Raw genomic sequence first — 14,300 nt, 5'->3', positions numbered from 1 at the left:
ATAAAGACTGTTAAAATCAACTGCGTGATCAGGTTGTATGATATCGCTGGGTTGGGATGGCTCCGAACCCGCAAGGGGATGTTCCCACCTAAGGCCAGGGAGCAGAGCTCGAGAAGGTGCCAACTTGAGTTGGTGGCGGACATGAGCCAGGGCCTGTTTTGCAGCTGCTGGGCTGCCAGGGCCAGCAGTGCTGTGGTCCTGCGTGGGAGACCACCCAGGGCCCTTGCTGCACCACAGGCTGCAGCACAGCTCAAGAAACATTTTAAGCAAATCCCTCCTGGGCAATTCCTTCTCCCTCCCAGCTGGGGAATGTACTGGCACGCATCTTTTTTTGCCTTTAGACAACAAAAAGAGCAAACCTGACACAGCCCCCCAGAACGCCATTTTTCATATATCTTCTTTCTACCCCATCCAATTTCTTTTGGAGGTTTTCAGGCATTTTTGGAAGAAGTACCATCTCCAGGAGCATTACCAGTGCTTCCCTAGAAAAGTATAACCTCCATCCTTCCCCTTCCACCCTGAATGCTGCTGGATTACAGGCAGGACCTACCTTGACAGCGATGTACATCTGGAGACAACAGCTGTGCACTGCTGGAGGCCACTGCTGCCGCTGCACACCCCAGCACCTCCCGAGCCTGCCAGCAGCAAGGGATTGCTCTGCCCCACAGCATTGCCGCAACATGGCCAGCAGCAGTCAGGCACTAGGGTTTTCAGCATTTCCATGAGGAAAAGGGAAATTGAGCCTCACAGTAGGATAGGGGTTTATTTATTTGTTTATTTAAAAGGCAAATGCTCAAGGGGCTTAGGGCTGTCGAGTGGAAAAAAGAAATGGTTATGTGCAAGCCCATAAAAAGGGAGGAGGAAAAAAAGGGAGGAGGAAAAAACAAGGGGTTTAACCACTCCCTTGTGTTTCAAAGATTTGGGGAACACCCAGAGGAGCGCCCAGGCGGCTGTTGGGCCACAAAAGGCGGTCAAGGCTGCCCTGGCCCCCACCACCCCTCTGCCCACCGCGTCCCGGCACCCTGCGGCAGAGCTGGGTCCCCGCAAAGCCACCTCCTGCGGTGGCACGCTGGGGAGCGGGAGCCCCTCTCGGCAGGCAGAGTGGGCGCAAGGTCCATGTGTGTGGTGCCTGCCGGGAAGGGAGAAGCACGTGGTCCTTGGCAGATGAAGTATTAGTTCTTTAATAAGTACAATAGCAACAAGAGGCATAAAAAGGAGTTACAAACAGCAAAAGATATATATATTTTCAAGAGATGTAAATTCTTTACTTGCATAGAAAACCTGCTGTAGAAGACACCAGATAAGAAGCACAAGAATGCTTTCCATGTCTGCCACAACGCTGTCCATCACATATTAACATGCTGGAGCAGTGATGGGATCTCCAGCAGACCGTATCGCACTAAGCAGTGCGGGGGGAGCATCTTCCCCAACCCCCCACGTGCTCCCAAGGGTCCCCTTCCCTGGGGCCTGGCGAGCCGGCTGCAACCATAGCAGCATGGCCTGAAGCTGAAGGCATGATTTAACAAGGGCAAGGAGTGCGTGGAGGGAAGGGAAGGAAAACAGTGGGTTTGGTTTCAATTTCCTGAAAAACACATTTGGTCTCAAGCTACCAGGTAGTCGTTAAAGAAGGAGGTTTATACTAGAGCTGTGGATAAAACAGAATTTGCCAACTCATTAAGACTTTTGCAATTTCTGACAGTTGCCACACTATACGGAGACAGAGAGGAGATACACTAAGGGGTACTGGGACTACGGGGCAGGGGGGGGGGGGGAGGGGAGAAGAAGAGGGGGACGAGGGAGACCAACAGCCAAAAGACACCAGGTTTGCTGGACATAGGAAGTCACCCAGCTGGATCTGGGGGGGCGCATCGGAGCGGGGCCTGGGCTGGCTGCCCACAGCTCTGCGTAAGGCACAGGGACGTGTCCCCATCTCTCAGCTGAAACATAACTGCACTGTGGGAGAAAGGGAGACAGTTGTTCTGGCTCTCATCCTCCTCTTCACACTGCTTTCCAGCTTCAGAAAACAAACCCAGAAATGCCAGCACCTGAGGAACAACACGAGAGGTGGGAAACAGAAGCAAAGGATGCCTGTCGTCGTGATGAGGTGAACCGGGTTTGAGAATGGAGGAGGAAATATGCTGCCTCCATCTGTGCCTACCCGAAGCCACGGAAGCGGGGTCCGCGTCCTGAGAAGCATCACCGAAACGCAGCATGAGGGGGTCTCTCCCAGGCTGACAGCCCCACGTGCCTGCCTCAAGGTGATTTTCAGCCATTAACTAGTTTCTCCCCGCGGGACCCTGTAGCACCATTTCCACTGCAGACATGGCACCTGAGGCAGGGATGTTAACTGGATGCAGAGGCTGAGCAGCAAGCCAAAATTAGAAAATGCGAGCTAAAAAGGACACCCTTACTTTTCCACCTTTGACACCCCTATTGCTCCGTATAGGAAATCCCTTATAGATCTGCATACGTCCCTTTCCTGTGGGATGCTGACAGAGAGGAACGTAGGCTGGTGCAGAAGTAGCAGAGCTTCTTCTCTCACTATGACACTGCTGCACAGGGCAAAGACATTCAAGACCTCCTGTCTAAATGACATGAGAGGACACCTCAATTCCCCCCAAATGCAGGGTGTTTCCCTTTACCTAAAAGTTTTTTATAAATAGATAGTTCCTAATGACTTTTTCTATATCTATTTTTCATTGACAAAGAGCAGACATCCAGACGGGACAGGGGATGGGATGACTGTTCGGAAATACCCCCTGGGTTTTAGCCAAGCTGTGCTCCACAGTCACGGCACTCCATTTGTTCCCAGTCCCTTTGCCAGGGAAAGGGACTGCTGTGGCAGAGGACAAGTCCAGGAGAGTATCTCATGCCTCCACAGTAGCCCTGAATGTCACACCATTCATACATACTAAGATGCTTTTTGGAGGAAAAAGAAAAAAAATCTTGCACAAACCCCATTTGGTACTGTTTCTATAAATAATAAAAGCTTCATACAGGTCTTTCACAATACCGTGCTTTCATCCCCCAAACCCACGTCTCTTACTTTTGAGAGGAAGGAATTATCTTTGGTCCATGTTACAGGGGAGGGGGAGATAAAAGTCAAGCAGGTCTTGCCGGGGGAAAACCAGGAGCACCTCTCTAATATTCTGCAAAATCTACTGACAAGGGAGACAAGAGGAAGAAAAAAAACCACCCCACAAACATCTGAAAAAACAGTCTAAATTAAAACTACACTGACATCTGGAGCACGCCAAGTGTTTGTAGTGTATCTTAATGCAGCAGCTAGCGTCACCTCTGCCTGATTTGCTGCAACTACTGCTGCCTTGCAGCAATGCCTTCCTTGAGTGATATATGTTCCTTCTACAGGTTCACCAACGTTCAGCAGGAGCTGGCTGCAAAATTAGCATAAGGAAACCCTGTGTAATGGCAAGTACTAATAGGACGTTAAACCCCAGTAAGATTAAGAGGCAATATTCATTCTCAACTAACTCTAGCTCTCAAGAAAAGAAGAGAGACATCTAAATTAGACAAGTCAAATGGAGAGAACCAGTACCTCCATCACCAGGGTCCTCACATGTCCCTCTCTTCTTTGACCACAGAAACAGCCCTGGTGCCTGACCTAGACCAGCTGCCAGCATTCCAGGCTGCAGAGTTTGGCCAGGCAGCTCCCGCTCCACGCATCCTACCTGCTAACAAACCGCAGCCCCAGAGCAAAAGCTTCCCCCCCACCAGCAGCTCAACCACCCAGCCAATATTTGCCTGCTCTCGGCAGCGCTGGTCACGGGCGAACGTTCCTGCCGGCCTGGCACCACCATCAGCCCGCCAGCTCCGACACTGCTCAGGCAAGCACCACCGGTTTTGGGCAGCCCCATGAGCACAGAGGGTTAAAATTTACACCCGGAGATATTTCAGAGCCCAAAGGAATTACACCCAGGGCAAGCTCGCCCATCTGCTGCGTCCGTAGCCCTGTATCCCACCTCTGCTAACACCTGAGCACCAGCAGCTTTCACAATCCAGAGGCAGCATCCATGGGATGAGCCAAAAAGGACACATTTTTCAAGAAAAACTTCAGAGCCGGGCTAATCTGGCCATTGCGCAGGGCTTATCATTTAGCCCTCCAAAAGGCTGCAAGAACAAAAGACTAACCAGACTCCTTAGGACTGCACATTTCTGGGAGCTGGGACCAATCTATTTGACAATCATAAACTTTCCTTAAAGACCAAGTAAGAAAAGCTCAGTAAAGCAGTTGACGCAGGTCCAAAAAGGAGCTTATGAATCTCATCACTTACAAAGTTTTCTCTGGAGATTTGCATTGCTTCTGCTAGTGCCGTACCTGGCTTCCACGTAAATACTCCTGAATTTTCATAATGCACCAAAAGTATGTTAAAAAACAACCCCTTAAATCTCCAGCACAAGTAGTTATTAAAAAAACAACCTGAAAGCTGCTCCTGACATCACGGAGGATGCTTTGCTTATTCATTTAACACTTGGACAGCAACATCTCGAGCGAGAAACCGCTCGATTTCTTCTTGGGTCATTATTGCAGACGCGGGAGCTGCTGCCACTGCTTCGGCCGGTGCTGGGCTCGTACAGCTCAGGTTCGAAAAAGGGTTGAACCAACCCAAGGAGAAGGCACCACCGAATGCCAGCTTCATTCCTTCCCAGCCGCTGATCTTCTCCCAAGTTGGCTTCTGATTCTTAAGACGCTCAATACCCTGCAAGAAGAGAAGAGTTTTGGGTCGTCTCACATTTATAGCAGGTATTTGGGCACCAACCGCTGTAGCGCCTACAAAACTGCCTATCTATAGCCAGGATGTTACTCAAGTTTTAGTTAACAGTGAAGATGGACATCCTGCGTTACTGAAAGTTTCATCCCCAAATTTAACAACAGAACCCTAAACCAAGACTAAATTCATGGACAATCTGAATCTCGGTGACTTATTTCAGTATCAGTTGCTATTTATTTTTATGGTAAAGAGACAGCTTCTGAAAGGCCACCCTTTTTGGGAAACATGCACCTCTTCTCCCATTGCTTTTTGAATCCCTCCAAGGAGTAACAAAATACAATTAGAACTTAAAACTTCACCTTATTTGGGCATTTTTACAATAGTTCAGGTGCAAGCAAAATACTGCAACTTCTTCCAGCAATCAGGAATTTACCGCAGCCATATCCAGGCTTGTCACTAGAAGCTGACATAAGAACAAGTTTACTCCGTGCTAATTAAGAGCAAATATTTAAGAAGGCAATTTCCATTTAACAAATTGTCAAAGACAAATCACAATGCAAGCTGGATACCCGCTGGAAGGTGAGGAAATCTATATCGGTGGAAGTGGAGGCTTCAAAATGGGACCAGAGCCATGGTCAATCAATATTCTGATTCGTTCTCCCTCCAAGAACACCACTTTTAGTAAAGCAAACATTTTGATTGTATTTAAATAACAGATCCATCAAATCTGGGTGGCAACATTCTTTTTCAGTAGTCTTCTCCATGTAGAAATAAGGAATGAAGAAAAAAATTTTTTTTTTTTTTTTTTTTAAGGCTACCACTATGTGAAATTGGGCACAATTTTTTATGCCCACCTTCTGCATCATGTATAGAGAGGAGTCAGATCTACAGCTGCATACAATAAGCTCATGATGACATGTAGAAACTCTGTTCTTAGAGAAGCAAGAACACTGGTTCGAAGTTTTGAGACACTCAAAGAAAGGAAAAAGGAGTAAATTCTGTTAAAACGATTTAAAAGAGCAGTTTTAGAAGAGCTATGAAAAATACACTCGTCACATTCTAATACTGCAGGTCTTCCCTAATGACCCACGAAACATTTCAAAGCTCTGCAGGGGGGAAACAAATACACACAACAGCTCAGCGGCACCACAGCTGCACTCAGTGTAAGCCTTATAAATAACACAACATTTTAATACAGCAGCAGCTTGGTTTTGCAATAACACTGAGTCAGCATGAGCAGGCCTGGGAGAAAACACACCACAAAAACACCGTGCAAAGCTTTTGTGAGCTTCATTCATGCCCTGTTTCTCATGCTGACGTAGGAGAAATCCAGCAGCGAATTTGCAGAAAGAAATGACGCAATACCAAAACTGAAGTCTTCAGGGTTGCAATTTCGGGAAAAACTCAAGCCCTGAAGGACAAACGTGCATCTTGCAACGCAAAGCACAGGCACGTGTCCCTTCACTCTGCTCCCAAGCTTGCAAATGCGCAGTTTCGACTGTTCCAGGGAAAATCCCTTGCAAGCTCTGGCCCCTTGGGATGCGACGCTTGGTGCTGCCGCGGCCAGTGCCTGTCCTTACCTCCCTGCTGGGCACACCGGGAGAGCAGCAGTGCTCGCACACAGCAGAGTGGAGCCTCGGCAAAGGTTTTTAGCACTATCATGTCCTTTTCCTCCAGGATACTCCGGTTCCAGCGCCCGGCGGCTGTGCAACCAGGAGGCAGACGCTTTTGCAGCTTAAAGCAGAAGACGACCTTTGGTTGTCGGCTGTTCCTTAGCAAACTGCAGAGGTTTCTAATGCGTTAGTAACAAACCGGCACCGTGGCTGCGGCATTTATTGCGTGAGTATCTAGAGAGAAGGAAAACAAGTGGCACGGGGCAGGAGGAGAAACAGACACCAAGTATTTAAACCCTTCCCCGGCACAAGCTTTAACCCTGCCCTCAGCCAGCTGCGTAATTTGTTTTGATCCACGCTGCCCTCTGCATCAGGAATAAGGATCTTGAACACTTCGGGGCAGCAACCCCTCTCTTCCCTCCCCAGAAAACATCGTTCACCTGCTCTGAACAGTGTCTGCTAACCAAGGCAATAAGCAAGGTCAGGCTGAGGTTGTACTAATACCAGATGAGAGAGCAGTTAATCAGACCAGGCAGGGGAATACTTTCTCTCTCCCAGCCTGACCTCACTAATCCCTTCAGGGCATGTATTGAAAATAAGCCGAAGTTTTAAAAATTGTATCCTGGTCTAATTTTGGCTGCCTGCCCCACGGTGAGTGGGGCGTGAGGTTTTGCCTTAAAAAAAATTCAAGGGGGATGGAAGGAATGCACAACTGTTGAAGACATTTCACTACTGTTTAATGAAACTTTTTTTTTTTAAACATTTACCCAAAATCTCTCACCAGTATTTTAGGAAGTGAGAATTTTGTATTTCAGATTAAACAAACACCTGTTTCTCTTTCCCATCATGCAGCTACTTCACTTTAAAAAAGTGCTCAGAAAGCATCCTCTGTCACTATTCCAAATTACATAATTTTGAACAAATACTGAAAAGAGAGAAGACATACGCAGAGAAATACCAAATACTGGACACTCCCATTTCAGTAAGAGGTACAACATTGCCAACGTGGTGACAGTAAGACAAGGTCGACCCGTTACCACTGCGATGCTGCAGGATATACCCCATTTCTCCCACCATTGCCCTCAGTATTTGCTCCTCTGCAATGCCAAATCTGCAGGACAGCTCTTGGGTGTTAGAATACATACCTTAATTTCTTTTAATACACTTTTAAAATCCAAAAGGAAAGAGCAAACAGAAGAGGCAAGCGTTGTAACAATTTGTCCATTAAGGGGAAGACACAGAAAGCATCGCTGTCAGAAGTCACCATTAAGGCAGACTTTCCCTACAGCAGTTTCTTGCACTCATTCCTGCTTGGAGCAGCCCTTGGCTTTTCAAAAAAGTACTCTGCCTCTGATCGAGTTTGTCCTCTTGGCCACACTAAAAGAGAACTAGCACCTGCAATCAGGTAGTCCTGCCCGAGAAAATACATTCCATGAGCAAATCGGTAAGTCTGCCTTTCTCATATTAATACTGACCCACATTTAGTATCATTCAAATTGCATCAAATTGCACTGCCAAGTTGTACAGTGCCAAGTAAAACTGAGGACCCCCCCACACGACAGGTACCAACGGACATTTGTTTCTGCAAGCTCTGATGACACCTCATATAAAACGAAAACTGTTTGACTGCAAATATCAATACTATATAATGTTGTTTGACAATTTGCAATTGTTTGAAACGAGAAAAACTGTATAATTACACGTTTTTTCACAATGGTCAAAACGCCAGAACAACGTAACCAATCTTCCTCCAAAATGCATCGTGAATAAGGGTAATTAAAATAAACCGAAGCTGGAATGTGCACCAGTGGAACTGGTAATCTAAACAATTTTTAAAGCAATGAACTCTACAGAGACATGCATTCATTTGTTAATTGCCTAGCTGACTACAGCCTCTCCCCTCAATACACCTGATTTTGCATCAAGACAGCTTTAGGGCCGGATTCCCTACCAATTCAAGTTACGCCTGCACAAGTCTCACCAGCTGAGCTGATCCTGCCCAAAGATCCAGCCCTCAACTACTAAGCTGGGAGCATTCTCTGAAAACCACCACTGCATACTAAAATCAGAGTTACATGTTTATTTACAATAGCCCTCCACTATCAGCAATATCAGCACAATAAGAGCAAAACCTAAACTCTTCCTGAACTTTTCTTCAATTAAGGAAGTGCGTACGCAAAGGCCACGTTTCCTTCACAGAATCTGCCCACCAAGGCAAAAGTGCAGCCTGTGGCTCGCTCTGTGCAGTACTGCAGCAGAGATCACAACATACTCCTGATGATCTAACCCTGAGCAAGCAGGATTGCAGAAACAGCCCACTTACACAGCAGAGCAGTTACTAACAGCCTCTTCCAAGTGGTGAAATAAAGCCACTGAGAAAGAAATCAGTATATTACTGATTAACTAATTTTTAAACTTAAAAGTTGAACGCTCAGTTAATTAACCTTTATATGCTTCTGCCTGCTTGTGTACAGAAGTGAAAGTTCAGAAAACCATTACAGATTTTTTCCCCAACATTTGAAGTGAAGAAAGAAAATAAGAACAGAAAACAAGTTTTTGGAAAAGTTTTATTGCATTTGTTTTCCATATGGAAGCATTGACAGATTGAAAAGATGCAGCATTCACATTACTTCCAAAATGAGACATCCATTAAATTTCTCCTTCCCTGATTTCCCCTCCCTTCCCCATGGCTTTGAAGCAGTCTAAACAGGTCATTTTCCAAAAAAATACCATTTTCTTTTAAACCAAGGAAAGAAAAGATTCCTTGGAAGTCATGGACACAGCTGATTTGTATTATTCCTTTGTTTGCAATTAAATTGATGAGCCCGTGGGAATCATGATCCAAAAATAGAATAAAAATCCTTCCTGAACACAAGATGTCAGTTGTAGTTATGAATGGTTTAGCACTACCTGTTTTTGGAATGCCTTCTGTCCCTCCCACTTTCATCACCACACAGTTCATAATGGTATGCATGCTCCTTACCATAAATATTTCCCAATTTAGAACACTTACACATACACATGTGTGTGTTTACACACATACACATGTATGCATAAATATGAGAAAGGATTTACAAAGCTCTAAACCAGAGCAATGCTAAGAATACAGAATCAATCACCCTGGTAACACCTACACATCCTGTCAATATTAGTCTTTATAGTAATCTGGGTATTCATGTCAGTTTTTCACGTTAACACTGTTTAGCAGGCATTGCTCTAACAAGTCATTTACCGAGACAAACACACACAAACAAGATGATTCTGCTATTCTAAACACTTGAAAATTAGATTTCTGTCTTTCCTGCAAGTGTAAGGCATTTAATAACCCAAAGAGTCTTCTAAATCTGCCACAGTTATCCTAAGAGGGCAACAATTTCCTGCACACAAGGGAGGGAACAGACAAAATAATGCCAGAAAGATGGAATCAATTCTGTGGCTGGAAGGAAAACGGAGGGTGGGGTGCGAATTGGTGTTGGCAATGTTTTTTAAGTACTTTTAACTGTATGCGATCACCAGGTCAACTGGCTCTCTTGCTGTGTTGCATTCTTGTCTTGCACCTTTTGGTAAGTGAAGTGTCTGCTTCCCCGTTCAAGTTCACTTATGAAAGAGCAATGTGCTCCTTCAGGAAGTCCAAAGGTGTCTGTGTAGGGCTGTTGGCACTCATATGTCTTCGACAGAGCTCATCACAGTCAGGAGACAGCATGAGAATCTATTCAGAAGAGGTGGGTCACAACAGAGAGGATCCCCTTCACATTAGTTATGCCATACAGAAAGCAGAGAGAAACAAAGGCCAGTAAAGTTAACAAGATAAAAACAAAACAAAACAAAAAACAAACCAAAAACAAGAAGGGGAGGGGGAGGGGAAGCAGCAGCAGTTTCAGCCAGAGATATAGAATTATCTAAAATTGTGGAATACAGGGCTTTTTTTTCTCTGCAATTATCAGCCATTTAGTAGACGTTTAAAAGTTTGTTTTGCTTTTTGTTTTAAACATTCATGGAAAATTTATAACAGTAGTGCTGTAATATGTTTCTATTTTAGTGGAAATGCTGGTCAAGAATTCCTCAGACCACATACTGGTACGGGTCTGCTTTTCCTTGGTCTGGTGTTGCGAATGGGCTAAGCCATGCTATAGAGAACGGATGGCCAAATACTGCTTTCATGTTCATCCATTTTGTTTTTTTAGCCCATCTTCTCTCTTCCTTTTTCAACTGTTCTATTCCCTGAAAACAGAAATATCACATTTTCAGTCAAACACTCAGATTTTGTAGTTCTGGATTTGGGGAAAGGTCTACTCTCAGTTACCCCTTATCCAAAGGATGGAGTAAGAAAATAAAAATGCATCCATACTGCCTTTCCTTTTCTTCTCATTGTTTTATACTAAAAAAATACTAAGCATAGAAAGTATTCCTTTGAAATAAAATTACTTTCATTTTGTTCAGGCCTAAATATTTCACAAACCTTTTAAGACCTGTCATCCAATTGCCTCTGATGTCAGCTAAAAAAACCCCACCACCTAAACCGAAACAAAAGTATGTGCTTTAATGGCTGAAAGCATTATGTGCTAACCAGATGGAAAAGTTTTAGAGGAAACCATTATAAGCTTGCAGACAAAAAAAGAAAAAAACAAACCACAAACCCAAAGATAATCTTTATAATGCTCCCAGATTCACCAAGCAAGTTCAGGAAGTGCCCATGGCTCAGTGTAGCTGAGTCTACCTGGTGCTTCTTCATGTTTCATTAGAATCACTGCTAAAACATGCACGGGCTGACAGCAGGGAGAAAGGGTTAAATAAGATATCGATTGGAGAGAAATCATTGGCATTGTTTAGTAAAGGTTAGAGGGAGAACAAAAATAAGCCATCAAGCAATCAGCTGAAACATTCACTAGTCAATCATTAAAAAAAAATATTAAAATTATCTGTATTGTGTCTAAAACTCACGAAGTGAATTTGGTCTTTCTGGAAAGCTATGCCTGGCTGCCACAGAAGCAAAATGAATAAGTGCAGTCACTGGAGAGCAATACTCTTCCATGGGTAGCCGTATCAGGCAGATCACTCTGTTCTTTAACTTCAGATCTTTTGCAAGGTAAACTTCTCCTGACCTACATGTCTCTCCCATGCTATGGATTAATGCACTGTAATACATTTGTGTGTCTCAAATTACTGATTCTAGGAGCTCTGCAGAACACAACATGGGTCAACTTGCAAGAGTTGTGCTGATCCCTGGTAAATGTCACCTTGAGAGACAACAGCAAAACACTAGGTTTCTGGGTCCCTTCAGGCAGAAAGGAACCATCCCGGTGGGACAGCGGACACAAGATGGGGAATGAGGTCTCCCAGTGATTGGAAGAGGAAGGCGAGAAAGGGCAAGACACAGCCCTGCCTCTAAAATGTGAAGTGAAATACTGCAAGAGACCACACCAGGAAGAATTTCACCTAGAAATAAATACTCCTCCGCTCAAAACAGATTGCATGCCAGACACAGCTACTTCAATGCTAGCAAATCAACAACGAGACATTCCACAGAGCAAAATTCTTACTGGTACATATTAAAAAAGAAAACAACAATGAAAACACACAACCCAAGAGGGGGAAACCATATTTCATTTTTTATTGTAGAATGTGGCATTGTTCCCCTAACATCTATGAGTTCCCAGAATTTGAGAGGAAGGGAAAATCAGGGGACTTATTTGGGTGCCCAGCTGTAGGAAGCAGCTTCTAGAAACACTTGACAGGTTTCAAAGATTGAGAAATTCAGATGATTTCAGAGGCAGCATTGTTAATTTACGCACTTATTGATAAACTCAAGCTCGACAGGATCTTGTTGTTCTGTATGACACTGTACTTCTTCCTGGGGCTCTCCCCAGTAGAAAGAACAGCTGAAGTCTTCCTCTGAACACATAAGAATCACAGTGTGAACATCGGCCTCTTGCAGAAGCCAAGCATTAAAAAAAAGACTCAGCAGCAATGGGCTCTTACAGTCTACAGTGCCACCCATAGGTCTCCAACAGCAGCAAAAATACCTATTCTAGCTTTGACTGGCATGGGCAAACAAGTGAAGGGGAAAGAAAACTCAAGGAGGCAGGGGAAGAAATAAGAGTTGTCACTCTTTTAAGACTATCACTTCTCTTCAACCACTCCAGTTAATTCAGATATCTGAGCATGCTTGGTGAAGGCCGGCAGTATTCACAAGGGTGGGAACATCCCCAGGAGTCACCAGCTCCATTTTTACAGAAGTCGGCAAATGCAGGGGTATACGATGGACTGCAACACTACTACGTAACCTCTACTGCACCCAGCAGGTTTCCATAAGCCTACTCCACTCCCTTTTCTTTTTCCCTCTGGCAAGAGTTTTTGAACTGTTTAACAAGCAGATAAAACTGGAAATCTTCTAGACTAAAAGAAATGCGTGTGTGTGTATATCTATATCTATCCATGCCCCACCTACTCATCTTGGCTTTCCTGCACATAAAGCTGTAAATAGTGACATCAGGGGACACACAGCTGAATTTCAGACGATACCAATGTAAAAGCACTTCATTAAAGAGAAAAGGTTCTTGAATCCGCAGGGACAAATACTCTCTACAGAGTAATCCATTAGCAATGCCTACCTTATCAGAGGTACTGCCAACACAGCATCCCAGCCAATACATAGGTGTACACTACTTCTCACAGTAACCTTCAGAGAGCACAATCCAGCACTGTGCGAGCTCAGTTTATTACATTGGATCTTTCCTCACAGGGTACACATCCATGAAGTCCCCGTGCAATGAGGTAAAACCCTTCTACAAACGGTGATAGACAGGGGGTAAAGGAGAGAGTGTGCAACACACCCACCGTTTCATCAGTGCAGATGGAGTGTACTTGGGTCCCAAACATAACTGAGGTGAAGATGAGAAATAGGAGAGCCTCAAAACACAAGAGGATGAGAAGAATCACTGTAGTTGGCGGAGAGAAGGAACTGCATTCTGTGAAGACAAAACAACAGAGTTGGAAGGGGAGAGATCAGGTAGTGCAGCAGCTGCAAAACACCTGCTAAGCCATGAGTTTTCCATACTCAAACTATCGAAATAAATTATATGATCACATTCTCAAAAAGGTGCACAGGGAAGCTCTGACATTCTTGAGAATATTCAACAATGAAATGATCACTCCTGCAAGTTTAAAAAAAAGCAAAGCCAAAAAAAGCCTGCAACGCTTCCAGAATGCAATATTCTTTTCCACTTAGGTGTTTCCCAGCACACTGGCTAGGACTCTACTCTGCTCCATTTCACCTGTAGCTTCTCCCTTAAACCTTAATCTTAACACATTTTCCACAATGATAAAGTCCATTAGAAATCTCAAGCTAGTGGTCAGGACACAAGGATAATTATTTCTGTAGTACCAACATAAAACCAGAGTATGCTTCCTTTCATAACTGCTTTAAGTCATAACCTAAAGAAGGACATATTAAGCCAAATTCTTACTTTTCCTTGTACTTTATAGTGCAAACTCAAGCAAGAGCTGAAAAAAAAAAATAATCTGAGGAGGTAACTATAAAAGAGGAGCAGAAGAAAGGAAGAGGAAGAAAAATGTTATAGGGCAAAAATCATAGTGCTGAGTATTGTAAATGTCAGAACACCTCCAGATTTTTCTGAAATCCAAGAAACCAGTTATCACCAAACCCCCCTATTTTTCTCATGAGATGTTAAGCTTTAACAGATACAACATAATCAGGGGCTAACACAATCAGCACAAATCCAAGGCAGGTGGAACAGATCCATCTCTCTTAACAGCTCTGTTCTGCCTAAACCTGGCACAGGCAGGAAAAGTGCTTACCCCCCAGATACAGGCTCTGACAAAGGGGGCAAAGGAAACTCTGTCTTTTGATGTACCCTTCCCCTGTAGCCCTGGCCACTGTAGTCAAATCCAGATGTTCTCAGTGACAGCTGGCAGCTGTTTTACAAAGCTTTGAACC

At 44.4% G+C, this 14,300-nt stretch overlaps 1 protein-coding gene across 9 annotated transcripts in view; it reads right to left on the bottom strand.

Moving 5' to 3' along the window:
• Positions 1–14,300, bottom strand: part of ZDHHC3 (zinc finger DHHC-type palmitoyltransferase 3) — a 435,152-nt gene that overhangs the window by 397,909 nt on the left and 22,943 nt on the right. For 6 of the 9 annotated variants that reach the window (XM_049817246.1, XM_049817241.1, XM_049817242.1 and 3 more), the window contains exons 6-7: positions 13,181–13,311; positions 2,958–4,718 (exon numbers count right to left, since the gene is read on the bottom strand). In XM_049817246.1, coding sequence (XP_049673203.1) covers positions 4,476–4,718; positions 13,181–13,311 — 374 coding nt within the window. In that variant the 3' untranslated portion in view covers positions 2,958–4,475. Of the gene's footprint in view, positions 1–2,957; positions 4,719–8,723; positions 10,565–10,980; positions 11,110–13,180; positions 13,312–14,300 lie in introns of those variants that run through there. The other 3 variants (XM_049817249.1, XM_049817243.1, XM_049817248.1) reach the window with 3 other exon arrangements.

This window comes from Accipiter gentilis, chromosome 14, assembly GCF_929443795.1.
Source record: "Accipiter gentilis chromosome 14, bAccGen1.1, whole genome shotgun sequence".
NCBI classification, from domain to species: domain Eukaryota; kingdom Metazoa; phylum Chordata; class Aves; order Accipitriformes; family Accipitridae; genus Astur; species Astur gentilis.
The sequence above is the reverse complement of the archived record's forward strand: the minus strand, read 5'-3'. Positions and strand labels throughout refer to the sequence as shown.